At 42.9% G+C, this 21,413-nt stretch overlaps 1 protein-coding gene across 2 annotated transcripts in view; it reads left to right on the top strand.

Moving 5' to 3' along the window:
- TTC17 (tetratricopeptide repeat domain 17) overlaps positions 1-21,413 on the top strand; it is a 104,162-nt gene that overhangs the window by 52,882 nt on the left and 29,867 nt on the right. For both annotated transcript variants that reach the window (XM_054972264.1, XM_054972262.1), the window contains exons 17-19: positions 15,247-15,417; positions 16,541-16,794; positions 19,931-20,096. In XM_054972264.1, coding sequence (XP_054828239.1) covers positions 15,247-15,417; positions 16,541-16,794; positions 19,931-20,096 — 591 coding nt within the window. The remainder of the gene's footprint in view (positions 1-15,246; positions 15,418-16,540; positions 16,795-19,930; positions 20,097-21,413) is intronic.

Genomic DNA, 21,413 nt, shown 5'->3' with positions numbered 1-21,413 from the left:
GGAGTCCACCTGCCTGTAAGGACTTGGGGTACTCCATGAAATATAATACTGTTACTCTAGTATAAAAACACAAATACTACAAAATACTTTATTAAGGAAAAACTTGCTATAACACACTGTAATCAGCAGAATTGGGGACAGTTACACCCTTCTAAGTCAACTTGAAGTAAAATAACTTAGAAGGGTGTAATTCTTCTTAGGGTCGCACTGAAAAGAAACCTACACATGAGAGCGGTTTTCAGGCAGTTCTTAGGAGGAGGAGACAGGCTTTGGGGGCCAGTTGAATCCAGAGAGCCTGCAACAGTCCACACGTTTAAGGTTTGTTGATGCGATTTCCAAGGAGCGGATGTTATCTAATTACAAAGTAACAACCAGAGAGGGTTTAACAACACACTCTAGACAGAAATTTATTTAACAAGACTAAATATTGGGTTGGATACAGAGGAGCATTTCCATGGATGCAAGGATTTCTGACCATGCAAAGTGATTTTCTCACTTACCCACTCTCGTGCGAGCTTAAAATTCTCCCCAAAATGCAGGGGGATCCAAGACAATGAGTAAAAGTGTGTTGGCATCCCCATGAACATTTATTGTGTAAAAGTGTGTTGGCATCCCCATGAACATTTATTGTGTAAATATCCATTGAATTCAGTGAAACCTCCAGAGTAAGTATACAAAGGATTGTATCTTAGGGCAGTCTCAAAAAAAGCCACCCCTAAAATAAGTATTTGGTGCTCATGGTTATTCAGAGGAATTATAAATCACAATAGCAAGAAATAATAAACAATCAAGGAGAAGACAAGTAAAAGAACTCAAAATGTGCTTTTCAGTCAAAACAGATGTGATACTAGTGGGATTGCACTAGAAATGAGAAAGTCTTCTGGTTGTTGTGGATTTTCCGGGCTGTATAGCTGTGGTCTTGACATTGTAGTTCCTGACATTTCACCAGCAGCTGTGACTGGCATCTTCAGAGGTGTAGCACCAAAAGACAGAGATCTCCCAGTGTCACAGTGAGGAGAAGATGTTGGCAGGTAATTTATATCTACTCAGGAAGGTGGATTTGGGCTGAGTCATCCTGTAAGAGTTTCCCAGGGTGTGGAATGCTAATGGAGGGAGGTTTCAGTGTATCCTGAGGAGGTTCTTTTGCATATGGATTGGTGCTTGATATGCTAATCTTCTCTGCAGGGAAGACAACCATCGTGAAAGCCTTCAATAGAAAGTCTTCTGTTTGGATGGGGTTGCACTCCCCTTAAAGGAGCAGGTTGGGGTGCTGCTGGACCTGGTTTTCTTGTTGGATAAGCAGGTGGTAGTGATGGCTAGGGCACATTTCACTAGCTTTGGCTGGAAAGCCAGCTGCAGCCCTTCTGGGGCAGAAAAGATCTTGCTACTGTTATCCATGCCCTGGCAACATCTACATTAGATTACTGCAATGTGCTGTACATGGGGCTGTCCTTGAAAACATTACAGACGCTACAGTATGTTGTGACCAGATTGTTGACTGGAGTGAGTTATAGGGACTATATAACTCCAGTCTTATTCCAACTACACTGGCTCCCAGTTTGTTTCCACATCCAATTCGGGGTTCTGATACTAACCTTTAAATCCCTATCCAACTTGGGACTAACATACCCCCAAAGACTGTTACTGCTGTTATGATAGGAAGGGGGGGGGGCTTTCCTTGCTGGAAAGCTTCCTTAGGCCAAATAACTTGCTGCCACCGTTCAGGAATCTCCTGAGAATATCTAGACTGGCCCACAGAGACAATGTCCTTCCAGTGCAGTACTAGAACAATACCAAGGTATCAGGGTAGAACCATGGAAGGTACCTTATAGCAACTATGTAGCACCTGCTCTGAATGGCATATGGAAAAAAGATTCCAGAGAAATATATTGTACTAAATGAAGCGAAAGGAAAAATGAATGTATCTGTAAAAGAAGGCTTATTATAGAAAAAGGGTGGAAATGATGGTTGGATTCAAAGGGAGTAGGAAAGAGGACAAAATACAAAACATAAAACACACTAACACATAGCACAAGGTCTATCAAAAGTAGTAAAGTTGGTCTAAACCAATTAAGTACACTTTACCTAGGTTCAGCAGGCTCTTCAGACTATGTACAGAGTTCCTTGTAGTGGGGTGGAGTCTTTAATGCCAGCCCACTGGTCTTGGGGTCTCCTCTCCGGTTGTTATGCTGTTCCAATGTGTGAGACAAAGAAAAGGTCCCAGGTACTTATTGTCAATGGGATCTGACCTAAGCCAGCCTGCTCTGTGAGATGGATTAGCAGATTCAACCAATCCCAAGTAAAGCATCATCTCTGTACTGCTTCCAATCATAGAATTCCCAAAATGATTGTCCCACCCTGACTTAAATCAGCTGGTCCTCAAACCAGTTGGTCTAAAAGAGATTACGTTTACTCAGGTAGCCCCATGTGAAATAAGAAAGAGCTATTCTCATGTAAAGCCCAGGGCCCAAGATTTCAAATGCTCTAGATGGCACTCTTGAGCTATATGGAATGTAGGGTTTCTATCACAATTTCCTACTTCCATGTGAACTTACTTGACCAGTCCAGTCATCTTCAGAGGCCTTGATTTAAGTGTCCCCACCATCAGTGGCTAGATGAGTGGCAACCTAAGGGCCTTCTTGGCCATGGTGCCAAACTCTGAAACTCACCCCTCCCCCCCCCCCCGAAGATTCTTCTGTCTCACTATGTCATTGTTTTCTGTCAGGGTGGGTGAAGTCTTTTTTGTTTTGTTTAGTGGTCCCGCAGTAACTCTTGTTAGCCCTCCACCCTGTTTGCATGTGTCTCTGTGTTTTAAATGTTTTATTTAATTATTTTAAAGTATTTTATACATTTGTATCAGTATTTTTAATGTCATCTTGTTTGTTCACTACCTTGGGGACATTAAGTTGGGTAGAAAGGCAGCATACAACTGTTTTAAATAAAAATGAAATAAATAATGTTCAAGCTTTTTCAAGATCAGGAAGCATGTGATATTCACAGGGCTACCCTTGAAGGGTGTTTGAAAGCTGCAGCTATTGCAGACTGCTGATTACGGCCAGCTACGAGAAACATGTGATCCCAATATTACAGCATTTACACTGACTAATGATCTCCTCCTCAGCCCAATTCAAGGTGTTGGTCTTATCCTTTAAAGCCCTAGATAGTTTTAGACCTGAGTATCTGAAGGACTGTTCGCTTGTTTGTCTTTCTCACTGAGACAGTCAATACAGTCTCTTTCAAAAACATTTCAATAAATTATGTAATGAGGTCTATACATGCAAATTAGCAAAGATTTAAACCCAACACGCATCCAATATAGCATGGAAGAAATGTCAAAACAGAGCATAAGCAATTTTAAGACTGACATATCAAACAACATAGGAACTAGTCCCTCCCTATCCCCTTACTGATGCATCTCTGAGATAACTCCCTTACATTATAGCCCTTCTATCTCAGTAAAAACTCCCTCTTGACTAGTTCAGTTTTACATAGTTTGCAAAAAGCCAGGAGAGTGGGAGCTTTCCTGACCTCTTCAGGTAGGCCATTTTATGTGCACTACACAGAATGCACATGTATGGGCAACTGTTGATTTTGCCCGCATGCCGTATTCAAATGAGTGAAACTGCCATGGCAGAACAGAGAGAGAAAGAGAGGTGGTACCGTAGCTATGAAGGATCGAGGCTGTGAAGTGCTTTTTATGTGATAATACCTTGAATGAGCCCATAACTTATAGCCAATGCAGTGACTGTAGAGTGGGAGTAGTATTTATGTTCCTCCTAGTTCCCAATAATAGCTGATCTGCAGCATTCTGCACCAACTGGAGTCCAAGTTAACTTACACGGAATCCTACGTAGAGAACATTACAGTAGTCAAGTCTCAATGTTACTATGACATGGATCCAGATAGCCAGATCAGCTGTGTCAAGGTAGGGGCCAACTTCCAGGCTAGACCCGAATTTATAGGGGCCAATTTCCAGGCTACACTGAGTTTATAGAAAACATTTTTTTTTGTAGCTGCCTTAATTTACTTTTCTTGCAGTAGCATTGGATCCAGTATAATCCTGAGGCTCTTAAATGAGACTGCAAGTATCAGATGAACTCCATCAGGAGTGGGGAGTGGGGGTGTGCCCGGGGGTAAAAATTTGGTTTCCCCACTTTGGTTTACCCGAAGCATGAAAATAATCCATAAAAACCTGAAAGCCGAAGTGGCAAGCTGCTGGGAGACAGCTTTTCCCCTATTTCGGTATGCTCCGTAAATATTCCGAAATAGAGGGAAAGCATACCGAAATAGAGGGAAAGCATATTCCGAAATAGAGGGAGCATACCGAAATAGAGGGAAAGCTGTCTCCCAGCCCACCCCCAACCTCCACTTAGCCCCCCGTACCTCCATTCCCACCTCCACCCCCACTTACCTGTCCAGGAGCAACATCAGCTGGGAAGGCCAGAGCTGGTGCTTCTGCCGCCCGCACTGCCTCTTCTACCACAGCACCGGCCTGCGGAGCAGAGGGGAAGGCCGGAGCCGATGCCTCCACCACCTGTGCCGCCGTCTCCACCACCACAGCAGCCAGAGGGGTGGCAGGGAAGGCCATAGCCGGTGCCTCCGCCTCCCATGTTGCCACCACCACTGCAGCCAGAGGAGCAATGGGGAAGGCCAGAGATAGCGCTTCTACCACCCATGCCACCTCTTCCACCACAGCAGCAGTCTACGGAGCAGCAGCAAAGGCCACAGCCAGCTCCTCCGTTGCCTGCGCCACCTCCCCTGCCGCCATGGCAGCCAGCTGGGCAGCAGGGAAGGCCGCAGCCGCCACCCACACCACCACCTCTGCCACAGCAATGCTGCAGCAAAGGGCCAGGTAAGTGGGGTAATGGGTGGAAGGGAGGAAGCCCTTTAAAGTTTAAAGGCCCTGAAGCTTCCCAAAGAGATACGAATTGCTTTGGGAAGTTTTGTTTCGGAACCCCTGATCTTTACAGATCGGGTCCGATTCAGGTATTTATCCCAAATCAGATACTTGAAGCACACACCCCTAGTGGGGAGTACAATGGCTTCAAGTTCTCTTTGTTCCTAGCAAGCATAACTTCTGTCTTTTCAGGGTTCAGTTTCAGTTTGTTTGCTTTCAGCTATTTGATCACAGCTGTCAGACAACGACCTAAGATCTCTGCTGCATCCCATAGTGGTTTGGATAGTGAGATATAGAGCTGGGTGTCATCTGCATATTGATAGCATCCAATTCCATAGCTATGAATGACTTAAGCTAAAGATTTTACATAGAAGTTGAATAACAGGGAGAATAAGATTGTGCCCTGTGGAGGGCACAACAGCAACCCTTTGAGGCGCATCCCTTGATGTCCACTTCTGCCTCCAAATGCCTCAAAAAGATGGCATGGTCTGTTGTATCAGTGGTTGTAGATAGATACAGAATGAGCAAAAAGAAGCATGGTCGTTATCTATATTCAAGCCGAAATCATTAACAAAAGGCACCAGATCAATCTCCGTCCCATTTCCTGGCCTGAATCCAGACTGAAAAGGGTCCGATATGTTCCTGCCCAGGACTTAATCAGAGGGAGAGGCTCTCCTTGCTGTCTCATCAACCAAAAAAGCTTGTCTCATGGGCATGCAATAGAGGCCTTTTCAGTGGCAGCCTCACAATTATAGAATAACCTCTCCATTGAGGTATGCTTAGCCCGCTCACTTTTAATTTTTAGAAGGCAGCTGAAGAGAATTTTATTTAGAACTGCATCTGATACTTTTAGATTGTGCTTTTAAATTCAGTTTTTAATGTATTTTATGTCAGCCTGAAGGTAGAAAGGCAGCTAATAAACATGTGCACTGTTTTTTATGCACCAAAAACATGCTTTTCAGTACTTGGGCATTCGTAGTAGGGTGTTCGTTGCTGGACAATTTTCCATCTCTGGCCAAAGGCTTGGAGCTCCATGTTAGGGATTAGTGTAATTGGTGAAGAATTTGATGCAACCAAATTCTGCCTTATTCATTTCTCTGAGATCCATATGCAGCTTCAAAATTTTCTAGTACTTACAAAGCAGAACTGATCTTCAGGCTTCCTACACTATGTGTTTATGAGAAACATTTTGGTATTGAGCAGATGAACTAAGAAATATTACCAAACATATTGTATTCACAGTTCTATTTTCCTGTAAATTGATACTGTTCTAATGATCAGAAGTTAGGGTTTATATCAGCACGTAGGAATATAGTAGCATATTACTGAAGTTGCTCAGAATAGGTTATCACCATTCTGAGCATCTGTGCCTTTCTCTCTCTCCTGCCTTCCAAGGACAGCAAGTTATTTTTGAGGCATTAATTGAAATTCAGGCCACTGCGCTGCTTAGCCCGCTGCTCTATATGTAGCTTCAGAATACCCTGAGAGAGGCATTGCAAATAGCATTTTCTACTCTTTCTTATCTGCTGACGGTGTTGGAGAGTTAAATTTAGAAACCATCTTCCATGTTGGGCCTCGTTCCCAGACAGTACTGAGAACACACTGTGGTTTCTCTATCCACGTCACAAAGAGAACAATCCTGTTCTGCCCAGTGATGAGAGAGGACGAAGTGCTGGGATGTGGTAGCTTATAATACCACAAGTCCAGCCACTATCCCATTAAGGATCAACTGTACATTAAGGGATTTCTGCATTGCATTCAGTCATCTCAGTGAATTCTCTGGGGAGGTGGGCTTTATCTGTTTTATAGCATGTAGTAATTGAATTAAGCAGACAAAAATTTATCCCAGCTTTTTCTTTTGATTATTTATTTAGCGATCGTGTATATTTCATAAGAGTAGATTTTAGTGCTGTACAGGACTTTTTTTCTGGAAAAACAGGTGGTGGAACTCACTGGGATCATATGCACGCACGTGCTCCCAGGACCACATGATGACATCACTTCCGGGTCAGTTTGGTGTACTGGTTAAGAGTGCAGGACTCTAATCTGGAGAACTGGGTTTGATTCCCCACTCCTCTACTTGAAGCCAGCTGAGTGACCTTGGGTCAATCACAGCTTCTAGGGGCCCTCTCAGCCCCACTCACCTCACAGGGTTTTTGTGGGGATAATAACATATTTTGTAAACCGTTCTGAGTGGGCATTAAATTGTCCTGAAGGGTGATATAGAAATTGAATGATGTTGTTGTTATTGTGCAGGGCAGAGCCACCCCTGGGAGCGCTCCCATGAATTGGGCCCACTCACCTCCCCCGCCCCAAATCTGGCATCAATATTCCCGTGGTGCAGTGTTGTGAGCCAGAAATCTAATTTATGAGCAGCAACTTGCAAGTTTTGACCACGCCTTTTCCAATACCAGAATTAGGGGTGCCAGACCCCCAGTGGGGGCAGGGGATCCCCTGCCCTCGCCCCCACACCCTGCCCCCACTTACCTGGCCAGCGGGAGGGCATGCATCCTCTGTGCGTGTTCTCCTGCGGAGCTGCGCGCTCCCGCGGATCAAGCCTGTTTTGAGGCGCTGCGGAGCACAACACCCCAAAACGGGCCCGATCCACACCAAAATGGCTGGATTGGGCCCGTTTTGGGACGCTGTGGGAGGCAAGAGCGCTCCTGCACTCCACAGTGGCTCAAAATGGGCCCGATCTGGGCCAAAATGGCCCCGATCCATGGGCGCGTTTTGGGCCGCTGTAGAGTGCAGGAGCATTCCTGCACTCCACAACAGCCCCCAACGCGAGCCCCTGCGGAGCGTGGGTGCGCTGGGGGGGGGCATGTGCAGCGTGATGACATCACTTCCAGGAAGTGACGTCATTGCGCTTTGCGGGAGCATGCGTGCACCCCCAAGCACAGCGCAGGTAACAGCCAAGCCCCGATCCCCCACTGGGCCTGGCAACCCTAACAAGAATCCATTGGATTAAAAGATTTTTGAATTAGATTGTCTGAGGCATTGGTACTGGGTGCCATCAATATTTTGATGACACCCAGTTATGTATGTGGTTCTCAATAGCTTATGCTTCAATAAAGTTGGTTAATCTTAAAGGTGCTACTGGACTTTTTACTATTTTGCAACTACAGAATAACACTGCTAACTCCTCTGGATATTAAAGAATGCATCTGTACTATATGGAATTCACTGCCACATGAAGTGGCAACTGCTAGAGGATGTTAGAGACTTTAAAAACTATTAGAGAAATGTGTGGGTGAAAGGTATATTCACCCTTCTTGTAACTGGGCTTCTTGTACTGTTTTAAGCATTTTATAGGGAAAATGAAGCATCTTTTTTCTTTTAAAATGCTACCACAGCACGGGGAACACAGCTTCTATTAGCAAAAGCAAACTGAGCTTGAAGTGCCAGAACTCTTTCCTCTCCTTGCACAACCCCAATCTAAATCAGGGATGAGCAAAGTGAGACCAAGCATAGGCTTGAGACCGTAAGAGTTAACTGGGACAGTATACCACCTGAGCCCAGACCAGGACAACCCAGGCTACCCTGATCTTAGATCTTGGAAGCTAAGTAGGTGATCCCTCTAGGATTGTTTCACAGAGGCAGGCAATGGTAAACCACATCTATTAAAAACAATACTTCCTTTTAAATTATTAAGACAATAAAGAGGTATCAAAATTAAAAGAGGAGAATTACAGGGGATTTAACATAACTACCAGGGAAAATTTGAAGGGAGGATATGCAACAGAAGACACAGCATGAACACACAGGGTGAGGGCTGGTTGAGAGGGAGGGGAGGAGAACACATGATCATGTGATCTCTTTGAACTACTGAAACAGAGTTCCGGCTCATTCCAGCAGAAAAAAAACCTGGTGCTGTGTTAACTAGAAACAGTCTGACATTAGCTTTCTTTATTTTCTTTTTTATAAAGCACAAAAGAAATCTCATGGCTCTACATGTACTATTGGACTGCATGGAGTCTTTTCATTACAGTTCGTCTTACAAGCTAAAGCAACCTGCTTGATGCTTTATCCCAAACCCCCATAAATTAAAACAACCCTACGCTTGGAAATACTTTGAGGGCATCCTATTTTTGAAAATCATACAGATAATAGAGAAATTGAGTGTATAAAAATAAAATATATTATCTTCACTTTGTAACCGAAGACTTATTTCCACAGAGCACACTACACTAGTGTACATGGATGAAAGCATGTAGTACCAGCCAAGTTTAACCTATTTCCATTTTACAGAAAAAGATGAACTCTATAGTTTAATAAGCCAATAACCAGGGAATGGCATTTGTTAAATTGACTTTAGATAATTCTGTTTCCAGAATTTATATTGTTGACATCTTTGTGAGGGATGAAAAAGGAGAACAAGCTAAAAGGCTAGCGATAGCAAGGCATCACCAGAGACTGTATAGACAAAAATCATGGGAGCTGGCTAAGGATGTGTAGAGGACCACTGAAGTACTACTATGACCACTTGAAATACTGGTCAGTATCTGTAGTTCTTTGAGCCTTTATGGTCTGCATTCTCCTGTTTTAATCTTAAAGTCAGACTATGAGAGCCAGTGTTATGTAGTGGTTAGAGTGTCAGATTAGGACTTGGAATAACCAGGTTCAGATCTCTGCTCTGCCATGGAAGGTAGCTGGATGATCACACATTGGATCGGTCATACTCTCCCAGCCTAACCTGCCTTACATGGCTGTTGTGAGGAATAAAATGGAGGCAAGGGGAACAATGTAAACTGCTTCAGGTATTGATTGGGAAGAAAGGTGAGGTATAAATGAAGTAAATAAATGAGTGAGTATTCACTCAAACTTTTCTTTTAAAACTTTAAGTAGCTGGAGAGAAGGAGGTTACAGTCTGAATAGATCAAGTGAAAGGGATGGTTTTTCTGCAAGACATTTTTCTACTAATATTACTTATCCTCCAGCCACTTTTTGATGCAGGTAGTACATGAGATTGAGATTCAAGAACTTGGTTTTGAATCTGCTGGAATATGATACCTTTTTAGTAGTGTAGGCATATTGGTTCGGTGTTGACTGGAGAAAGACATTTTCCTCAAAACAGTACATTCATGTTTCTCATGGCCCTGAACTGGATGCCCTAGTCCAATCTCATCAGATCTCAGAAGCTAAACAGGTTCAGCAATGGTTAGTAGTTGGAGGGCAGACCAACCAGGAATTCAAGGATCACTACACAGAGGCAGGCCATGACAAACCACCTCCTCTGAAGTCTCTTGCCTTTAAAAACCCTACAAGGTTGCCATAAAGTCAGTTGTTGTGACTTGATGATACTTTCCACCACACTTTTCTCAAGTAGCAAAAAGTGATGGCTTGCATGCATGAATGAACTATCAGAGATCTGTAACACTACAATGCAATTTTCATACTGTTTTACGTTAACATTGTTCTTTATTTTAAATTGCAGTGCACACCTTTAATTCGGAGTTATAAAGTGCAATTATCAAATAATGCACAAATGTTTTATCCAGCCTCTATTTAATTCAAATTTATTACCTTTGTGTTAACCTTGATCATAACGAAGAACTGTTGTTAATAGCATTTTTATAATCAACAACAACAACAACAATAATAGAGTTTATATTCCACTCTTCTGGACAGATTAGTGCCCCACCCAGAGCAGTGAACAAGTTAGTGTTATTATTCCCACGATACAGCTGAGGAGCTGGGACTGAGAGGAGTGGCTTACCCAAGGCCACCTACTGAGCTCAGGGCAGTAGTAGGACATTCCCACCTCCAACACCCTTTTCTCTAGGACAGACATAACCAGACACTTCAAACTTTTTTTAACCGAGTAATGTGTCTGATATCCTCAACCCTTTATAACTTACTTTACTTTTCCTGTGCCTTCCCTAATTTCTTCATAGCATTAAAATGTGATACCTAGATGAAAGCTTAATCATAGCTGAGCAGAGCAGTTCTGTTTCCATCCAGGTTTTGCATATGATGTTGTCTCTCACCAACATTTCATTATGTATTTCATTGTTATTTATGTCATTTACACCCTGCCTTTCTTCCCAATGGGGACCCAAAGTGGCTCACACCATTCTCCTCCATTTTATCCTCACAACAATCCTGTGAAGTAGGTTAAATTGAGAGGATATGACTGGTCCAAGGTCACCCAACAAGCTTCCATGGCAGAGGTCTCCCAGATCCTAGTCTGACATTCTAACCACTATACAACACTGGCACATTGCATTTGCATTGATTGAAACAGTTTGTCATTTTGACTCATGTCCTGTTCATACTCTAATAGAATTCCTCCTCAGCAGTAGTTTCTACTATTGCTGTTGCACACTTGGTACGCCCTATCAGGGACCATCAGAATTTCAGTGTTTTGATATCTTTTGACATGATGTCTTTATCAGATCTAAAAGCAGCTGTAGAATGGTTGAAATCAGGCAAATTACGTAGTTTAGCTTTCTAAGAATAGCAGGGTTTCAGCTCTCCAGTAGCCAATGCAGTCGATTTTAAATTGGTAATAAAGATGGTACTAACTTAATCGATTTGCTTCAAGAACTTTGACTTTCTTTGTCCTCCTGACTTTCCTCATAATGTTGTTTTTAATACTCTGAAGTGTTTCCATAACATCATATCTGCTTAAAAGTCCTCTTCACCCCTCCCCTATCAGAATGGCCAAGGTTTCTCCTGTGGAAGGACATCACTTTTTTAGAATGCACCAGGCTTGTGCTGAAGTCAGTCTGGATGTGATGTCAACTAGAAGGTCTATTTTCAGCTCTTGGGTCCTGCTTTCACTATCTCTTATAATTAACACATGAAACTCTGCATATTGGATTGATTTTAAAAGATGGAACCAATCACATTTTAATGGGGAAGGGAGAGAAGATGGTGGAGGAAGTGACTCAGCTACATAGGGGAGCAATGACCGAGAAAATTCCCCCATCTCTGTGTGTGGTTTAGCTATTTTTTCCCAACATATTTGTAAAATATTTGTGGATACATCTCCATTTTGTTATTCAATAGTATATTGCCTATCAGGACATTAAAGGCAAGGGGACAGCTTTTTAGATTTCACTTTCTTTTGTTTTCTTCCCTCCTCATAAACCCAGGGAAAATGAGTACCCATGTCTGTTCAAATTTTAGTGTGGTATGGCATCTCAATTTTATCATTGGGATGTAGAATTTACCCGGTTTTCCCAAGGTCTCAAGTCACTAGACCTTTGGGAAGATTACCCCCTTACAGCCTACAGCCTTGTTCCGTCATCCACAACAGAAATAAGAACTTCTACCACTGCCACCTGCAAAAGCAAGTAGAAATCCATAGGTTTGGATGCTAAGCCTTGCTTCCATTTACATGGAACATCTTTGTATGTTAGGGAGGTGGTCATCTACCGCTGCACTTCCATAGACAGACTGGGGCTTGGGTCAAATGACTTTATATTAATAAATAGCCACAGGGGAGGGATTTAGAACAGGGCCATGTTTGGGGAAGAGGATTAGCTCTTTCCCTCTGCACTCTTCCCTCCCAACCTCACATGCCCCCACCCCCCAGAACTGCCATTTGCCCCATTAGGGGAAGCACACAGGTGACTGGTATGCATCTTCTAGTGGTTATAGTAGGAAGGGGGGGATTTGAGATCAGTAAAAGAAAGCAAAAATGAAAACATGTTAAAGAAAAAAAATCCTTTGCCCAATCCATCTGATGTAAATCGATCCTTCCTCTTCTCCATGACTGCTACCTAGCAATTTTAAAAATGCACCAGAGGTCCATTCACAATTCTTCCAACATCTCATCTGGATTGATCCTGCATCAGAGAGAAAAGAAACAGGATAAAGATGTATGTGTATGGCTTTTAAATACTGAAATTATGCTGGTAGAAAGATGTTTTAGCGTAGGGAGTCAAATTATTACTTTAGGTTTGTGCAAGTAATTTTTAATTGTTTTTCCCTCCGTAAACATTATGCAATGTAAGAATACCACTCAAGAAGAAGCACCCATCCCATAACCTTGGATGTGTGAGTTTTGTGCTGTACCTGTTTTATCCATATCTGCAGCTGAACAAAATCTTTAGGACAGGGTGGAGTGAAAAGTAACATACAGCTTTAACTGAATTCTCGTGGACAGTTACAACGTTATCAACTGAGCCTTCTGTGCCAAGAAAGGATCAGAACATAAGGTTAGCCATGCTAGATTGTACCAATAGTCCACTTAGTACAGCATCCAACAGAGAATACCATAGGGAAGCCCACAATCAAGACTCTTCACATTTCAGTGTCTCCCACATGTCCTTAACGCTTCCATCTCTTCCCTTCCCCCCATTAAATCACTTTTGAAAATTACATTTCTCAGCAGCCTTTTAAACAAATTGATGGTTATTTGTTTACTTCATTTATATCCTGCCTTTTCTTCCCAGTAGGGACCCAGAGCAGCTTACATCGTTCTGCTCTCCTTCAGTTTATCCCTACAACAGCCCTGTGAGGTAGGTTAGGCTGAGTGTGTGTGACTGGCTCAGGGTAACCTGGCAAGCTTCCATAGCACTGGAGATTTGAACTTGAGTCTTCTAGATCCTAATCTGACACTCTGAACACTACAGTGCACTTATGAAAGACAGCTTACAAAAAATAAATAGTTACAGCCAGCACTGAAGCACATTTTACTGAGTATCCAGGATCAGAACAGAGGCTTCTTTGATCTCTGCTTATTTCTGTGAGCACCTCCATCAGAGAGAGCCTGCATATCAAAGAGCTTCAGGCAATTCAAGCCAGACTTCATACTATGGAGGAAGGTAAGGGTAGGAAGCTGGTCACTAGCTGATGTTATCTGGACAGTGAAATTCATTATATCTTGAGAGTCGTATTTAGAGATGGGCACAAACAGCAATACGAACTTTAAAAAGCCACAAACACCCCAATCAGCTGTTTGCAAACAAGCTGTTCGTGAGGCCCCATTCTAAACGAACAGGTAGTCGTTGCAAGACTTGTTCGTCAAGCCTGACAGTCTGGCACCTGCAATCAATTCCCTTGGCAACCAGAGGAAGGGACTGCCTGAACTCTGTCTGAACTCCTGCTGTTGCCCTGGGAACCCCAATCTAAGCCCAATTTAGCTTAATAGGCAGGTCTTCCTTTCAAGTGTGGAGCTCCAAATTTGTTACAAGGAAGCAAAGAGCAGGGGGGAGGGGGGCTCCCAGCACTGGTTTTGCAGACAGTGGAGAGGGAGAGACATTTGTTGTTGGTATTTTGAGAGAGAGAGGGAGGGAGAGTGCATTGGAGCTTGAATTTTCTTTGTGTGTGGTGGGGTAGGGATCTACCTTTTCAAGTTCCAGGGCTGCTGCCAGGCTCTGGGCCAAGCTATTATTTATTACTGGTACCTTTCCTGCTGCCTGCTCAGGTAAGGTTTCTAGGAGTGGTGCGGTAGGGATCTTGATGGCTGGAGGAGAGCCTGCTGGTCCCCATGAACATGTTCATGAACAGGTCATGTTTGTCAATGTTCGTTGTTCGTTGTTCATGGATGGCAATGAACACCATGTTCGTTTTTTTCTGTTCATGCCCATGTCTAGTCGTATTTTGCTCATGCTAATGACTGACTCTGTGACTCTTCTCAAGCAAAACTGAGGAGTGTGAAAGTCACCAACACCTAATGCCCCAGAAGAAAGAGCAAAATCATTATAGACATTAGTATTAAGAAGTTTTAATTGTGGCATTGATTGGTCCTTTGCAACCATAAAATCAAGGCTGCAGCTGCAGCTATTGAATTCAGTACAAGTCTGAATTTTAAAAGCAAACCTAATAGTACCTTTCTAAGTACTTTTTCCAAGACTGAATTCTCAGAGTTTTGTTTTGATGCTATGTGTGTAGGAAAATCTATACAAGACTAAAAAATGTTGCTTGAGAAACTTTTTCTTCTGGCCAGCACACATTTGTGCACACATGAACCCTGGCACATGGTGGCCACTTCAGTCTTGAGTGTGTGTATGAGTTTTCTCATGAGTTATGTGTCTTCTCTACACATAACAAAATTATTTGCATGCCATCATAATGGCGGATGAGATTTGCCTTATGGTCTATACAGTGTGGTTCTTGTACTGAAAGGGCTGCCTTTTTCCTATAAGAGATTGTGAGTTCTCCACTGTGTGCCAATGTACCATATCAGGAACATGAAAACCTGCTATCTGAATATGCTGTAATTGAGATAGGGATAATAAGCCATTCGAGGATCTACTAAATGTGGTTACTATTTGACTTCCATCACTTCTGTACAGCTGCATATAGTTACCTTTTACTCATATATATAAATAATTCAGGCTGTGTAGTAGTTGCTTTGCCCAGAAGTAATTGTGTCTGCATTTCTGTCTCTCTCACAGGCCACTGTCCTGAGAAGAGCCCAAGTGAAAGACATTCCAGGCAGAAGTACTTTGACTCACAGAACTCTGCAATCTTCTCAGTGGAAGAAAATCTTGAGACAGCTGTTGAAGATGATTCGACAGATCTCATGCATAGTTCCACAAGGGATTCGACCTCTTTGACTTTAGAAAGTAAGTAAATCTTGGAACTACCGGGCACAGCAACAAGGCTGAGCTTGCATTTTCAGAGCAGATGTTATGTTGTACTCTTCTAGATACGGTTTGGCCAACAGTTTCGATATTAGTACTCCTGAGCCTTTAATAGTGGTGTGAAAGACAGAATTTTGAAAAGCACGGCTTCTCATGTCACTGTTCTGTTGCAATTTGAAAAGCTATGCCTGCCAAAAATCCCACTTCTATGCAATTATTAAGACTTCCAGAGCCTTGGCATGTGGCCTTTCCTGCCATAGGTATACCCCAGTCAGATGTATACAGGATGTAGACTACAAGTAACTCATTGAGTTCCATGCATACAGTGTCATGTTAAAATGCATTTACCTGGCATGCTGAGGACACACCAGTTTGGGCTGTGCTCATATATGCCTCCTTACATGGCAAGCCTATTGAAACATGACAGGGATGTGTAAGTGTAAGACTAACACAGATAAGTGATGTAATGAAGGCCAATGTGTCATACAAATCAGGCTGCATTATGAACTTTACAACATCATCTCAAAACTATAAAGGAGAAGTTGAAAAACAATTTTAATTGCACTGGGAGGGAAACTTTCATTATAGAATTCTTTTCCACAAACAAATGATACCACAGTCCTTTGATTCTGCTTGTGCATTTTCTGTTTGAAAGTATGGTTGGATGCTTGATTGGATAAGAATATTAAAGAGCCCTGTTAGATCACACCGAGTTGTCATTTAAAAAGGGAAAAGGGAATTGGGATGAATGGGGAAATTGTCCTGCTTGAGCCCCTAAAAATTCATAATATTTGGCGGGGAAGCTTTGGGTAAGCGGAGCATCATCCATTCATTTAACACACACACACACACACCGATTTTGTTGCAGGCTCCCAGCTTGGGTGCTTTTGCCCTTCATATTTGCAAAGTTAATGGAAACGTGCTTTAAATGAGGGAACTACCTTCCTTAAGAACAGTATGACTTTCAGGGGGTATTTTTATACCATCTGTTCTGCTTGGTTCAGGGAAACAAGAAGTGGCTTGTTTGTTTTTTGCACAGTATCTGAGCATAATAATACTACAGCTTTTGAGCCAAGTGATTTAATTTGTTGATCCTCCTTTACAGGCACTGTTATTGCAGAAAGCAATGGCTCAGAAGGAGTGGAGAATTTAGGGAACACTCAGATGTCCGAGGAGATGTTGGCGCTAGTGGATGAATTTGAAAACTCTTGGCCACTTGAAGCTTTTGAGGGGGCACTGGAAGTGAAAGGCCATCGGATGGACTTGCAAGGGATCCGTGTCCTGAAGAAGGGCTCTCAAGATGGACTGGGCAGTTCCTGTTTTGGTGACTGTGGAGATGATGATGATGAAGCTGAATGGGTAAGAAATCTCCTCGGATTGGATTGTAAATTGGATCCAGATTTTCTATGAGCCTACTCACATTATTTTTGATTCAAAGTATTTCTCTCAGTCATCATTTTGCTTCTGATAATGCAGTCCTATGCAAGGTTACTCTGGCCATTCATTTAACTCAGTTTAGAATGGAGTAACTTGGCTCAGTATTGCACTGTGAGCCATGTACAAGTTGCACAGTCTAGTGGTTTCACAGTACAATCCTAAGCAGAGTTATACTCTTTTAAGATGTTAATGGTTCTAAGTTTCTACAATACAACTGTAATCACTCTGTGGGCTACTTTTATGTGGCCTTTTTCACTCATAACAGTAATAACAATAACAACAATAATAACAAAACAACAATAACAATAATTTTATTTATACCTCTCTTTTTTAAGTAACCATGTTGGTCTGCAGTAGAAGATCAAAATTCACGTTCCGTAACACCTTAAAGACCAAGATTTTCTAGGATGTAAGCTTTCAAGAGTCAAGCTCCCTTCTGACGGAGGAAGTTTGATTCTCAAAAGCTTGGTACTAGAAAGTGCCATCAAGTTGCAGCTGGTTGTGGCATCTCTGTAGGGTTTACAATGCAAGAAATATTCAGAGGTGGTTTGCCATTACCTGCCTCTTCATAGCAACCCTGGTCTTCCTTGTTAGTCTCCCATCCAGTTATTAACCAGGGCTGACCCCGCTTAGCTTCTGATGAGATTGGGCTAGCCTGGACCATCCAGGTCAGGGCCTCAACACCTTACACCCTGGAAAATCTTGTTGGTCTTTAAGGTGCTACTGGGCTCAAATCTTACTCTTCTATTTTCTTTTTTCCCATTAACCCATTTTTCTCCCTATAACTCATGCACTCCTTTCTGTACCACCACAGATCTCATTGCAACCCTATCTGTGTTAGACTCAATCCTTTTGTTCTGTTTCCTCATTCTAGGCACATAAACCCATTTTTCTGTCACCCACTCTCTTCTCTGTAACAGCACCAGTCTCTCTGCTTCCCCATCTCTGCTGCCTCTTTCTGTGTTCCAACCTGCTTTTTTGTACTTTGCCTCCTCCTCCTCTCTGTTACATCTAATTTGGTCCTAAGAACCAACCAAACCCATAACACCAGTAGTGAGATGGGAGAATGATCCTATATATTCATGACTGTCCTTTTGGGATTCAGAGGGACAGAATGGAGTTGATGCTAATGTAGGTTGTCTCAAAGTCTTCTGAGAGTGTAAAATGTTCAGGGAAAGAATTTTTTCCGCCTTCCTTTATACTGCATGTAGTTCTTTGTGCCCTCCCTGCTCCCCAAAAACTCTCTCTGTTTTTGGTAACCAGGGAGCTCTGAAGATAAATTGGATGTGGCACAGGTTGCTGCATCAAGACAAGAGAATTGGCAGAAATCACTTTCCATACCTTTTGACAAATGAAATAATGTCTGTGGACAGAACAAAGGGCTTTTCTGTACACTCAACTTATTCCTGATATTCTTAGTAACCGATTCTTAAGTACTCGAATCAGTTTGGGTACAGTTCTTCTACATGTCTGTCCTCCCTCTGCATTTTAACAATTGTGGAATCAGTTTATTTTCTTCCTTATGTAAATAATGAGGATTTTCAAGAGAGAGTGCTGTCATCATTAGTGGCATCATCTGTGATGTCATAACATACTCCCCTTTTTATTTTTACCTCATGCTTATGTTCCCACCTCCGTGGGATTTTTGCAATTTTTTTAAAAAATCATCAATTTCATAATCTTATAATGACCTAACATTGTAATAATAGATGCAACAGGTTCTCTGAATCCTCGGATTTCATTTTTTTAAAGTGTCTAGCCCCTTCCATTGCAGAGATATAGCTTTTTACTTAGGTTGTTTTAACTTTTTGAAGTTGATGATTTAAAAAAAGAAAGTGAAACCAAGAATGAGGGAGGAAGGCGGAGGGAGGGAGGAGTGTTTGACCAAGAAGAACAATCAATCATTAGAAAGTGGTTGGAGGTGGGTGGGAGTGGGCAGGACAAACAAAACCAAAAGAAACATTCTGCGCAAAGAACAAAGGCAACTCAGAATCAGCTTTTTAAAAAAGATTGAGGTAAAAGTGATCTCAAAAGAACGAGGAAAAAACGGGGAAAACAAAAAAAAAAATCCCCAAGGCAATCCTAAAGGCAAAAACATGTGTGTGGAAATTGGGGTATAAATTGAAGCTGTGTAGGGCCAAAACCAACAAGAAAAGCCCAAATTTGTCCCAGGGGAGGGAGGGAAGGGATTTTTGCGGATTTCCCCCTTCTTGCTGCTGCCCCCTGTACTCCCTGCTATACTGTCCCTGAGAGTCCCCTGATTTTCAAGAGAAAGGTTTTAGAGGGTTCAGGAAGATGTGAATGGGGAGGAGCTGGTTGGGAGTGTTGTATGATTTTTGTTTTTAAGTTGCTTGTTGGTACAGCCCCTGTACCAGTTCCCATGCTACTCCTGAGGGTTTCTCAGTAGGGTTGCCGGGTCCCTCCCTGTGGGGGAGGGGGATCCAGCACTCATCTTCTTGACGATCTTCATGCGTGCTTCCAGTGGCGACACGATGATGTTACTTCTGGAAGTGACATACATTGCATCTGCTAGGAGCACATGAGCTGTACATGTACCCAGGGTGCCTGCCAGTGGTAGGTCATTACCAGGTGGCTTGAAATCATGGGCCAACCACTGGGAGATTGCCTGCCACTGGTGGGCACCTGGGATCCCTATTTCTCAGTAATATCTGGATGGCTGGAAGACTTTGTGAGGCCTGATTTGGGCATCATCATTGGCCTGGCACACTGATTTAATTTAAAATTTCATAATAGAAAATAGAATATGCTGATTTTTTGCAGCTGTTCAGACTCATTTTTAGTGTGGATTTTCAGTGCTAAAACTGTTGCATAACCTTGTGTTTAAAGGAATTATTTTTATATGATTATATTTGTACAATTTGATGCACTGGGACGCGAGCAGAATGGGGGAGTGGTTACAGATACAAAGAAAAGAGAAACTGTCTGGCAATTGCCCTTGAAATCAACTTAGTCTGCTGGAAGTCAGCTAGCACTTCCTTCTTAACAGCATGTTTAATAGATTTAGTTCTGTTACCCTCACAATATTTCTGTTTGACAGATTACATTCCAAGTGAAGCGTGTAAAGAAATCCAAAGCAGAAAGTCTGGATCCACAAGAGCCTGCTGGAAGAATTGGGGAGGATGGGGTAAATGGAGAAAAGGAGAACCTTTATCATATGGCACTAGAGATCAGTGGGCCAAAAATACGTTCCCCTGGTCCACCAGGTACAATTTTTTTAGTAGCAAGAGTGAAACTTTTTCAGATGCTTTTTATTTCTACATTAGGAGACAGGTTGCAAACTATTAAAATGCATCTTGTGATTTTCATTGTCACAAAAGTAACCACTGAGTCCTTCCGTGTGTCCTCTCTCATAATACTGCAGTGCTCATGCCCCCAGACCTTTTTATCCAAGCAGTTAAGGTGGTGGTGGTAACTAGCTACTGTCATGACTGTACAATCCCTTACATTGTATGTTTGAGAGTTCAAGAATTTGAAACTTTGGTAAGAAAACAGTGGTTGAACATTGGCTACTGTTAGTGGAAGCAGATAACTTTTATCATCCCTAGTTGTGTCCTCCAGCCCTAGCAATTTAAATGGGTGAAATGGACCTTCCACCAGGGATCTAACAGGAGGAAGAGTCTGGAGCTGGCAGCAGTTACTGGCCTAGTTCCTAATGTAAGCATTCCACTGGTGATAGGCGCTCCACCAGCAGAAAAGGAGTGATATTGATTTCAGCCAATTCTGTCCCCCCACTCAAATGCAGATATGGCTGCCAGCAGGGTTGGAGAAAAATCTCCTGTTCCTTTAACTGAGGCTTAATGTGTGGAAATGAGCTGCTGAAGCTTTTCATGGTTTGGAAGTAAATAATATCCCATTGAGCCTCTGTTAAAGGAAGAGGGCATTTTGCAGTTGGCAACCCTAGTTACAAGTCCCCACTTTGTCCCTACACAGTTCTTAGGTCCACTGACAAAGACCTGCTTTCAAGAGTCATAGAAGCCATATCTGGAAATCAGAGTTTGGAAGTTTTGTTCTTGTGAGTAGACGTGGGCACGAACAGCATTACGAACGGAAAAAAACAACGAACAGGCTGCTCGGCTGCTCACAAACGGGCTGTTCATGATGGGCCATTCCAGCCGAACAGGTGGTTGTTGCGACTCGCAAGCCTTCTTGCGCTCGGCCGTCCTTCAGGAAGCCAGACACTCAGGCGCCTTCAATCAATTGCCTCGCCAACGGAGTGGGGGAGTGCCTGAACTCTGTCTGCACTCCCTCTGTCTCCCCAAGCTCTGTGGGCACCTCAGCTGAGGGTTCACACCCCAATCAAAGGCCAACTTAGCTTGATGGGCAGGTCTTCCTTCCAAGCATGGAGCTGTAAATTGGTAACAATTGGTAACGTGGGAGCAGACACCCAGCGGGGGGAGGGAGGGAGGAGGGGGTGTTCTGTGGCCATGGGAACTCTAATCTCATCCCTGCAAACCCTGTTAGGCAGTTCTGACTGCCAACCACAGACCTCTTGCGTTTCTCCATGAGATCTCTGCTTATAA

The sequence above is a fragment of the Eublepharis macularius genome, chromosome 2, assembly GCF_028583425.1.
Source record: "Eublepharis macularius isolate TG4126 chromosome 2, MPM_Emac_v1.0, whole genome shotgun sequence".
Lineage (NCBI taxonomy): Eukaryota > Metazoa > Chordata > Lepidosauria > Squamata > Eublepharidae > Eublepharis > Eublepharis macularius.
The sequence above is the reverse complement of the archived record's forward strand: the minus strand, read 5'-3'. Positions and strand labels throughout refer to the sequence as shown.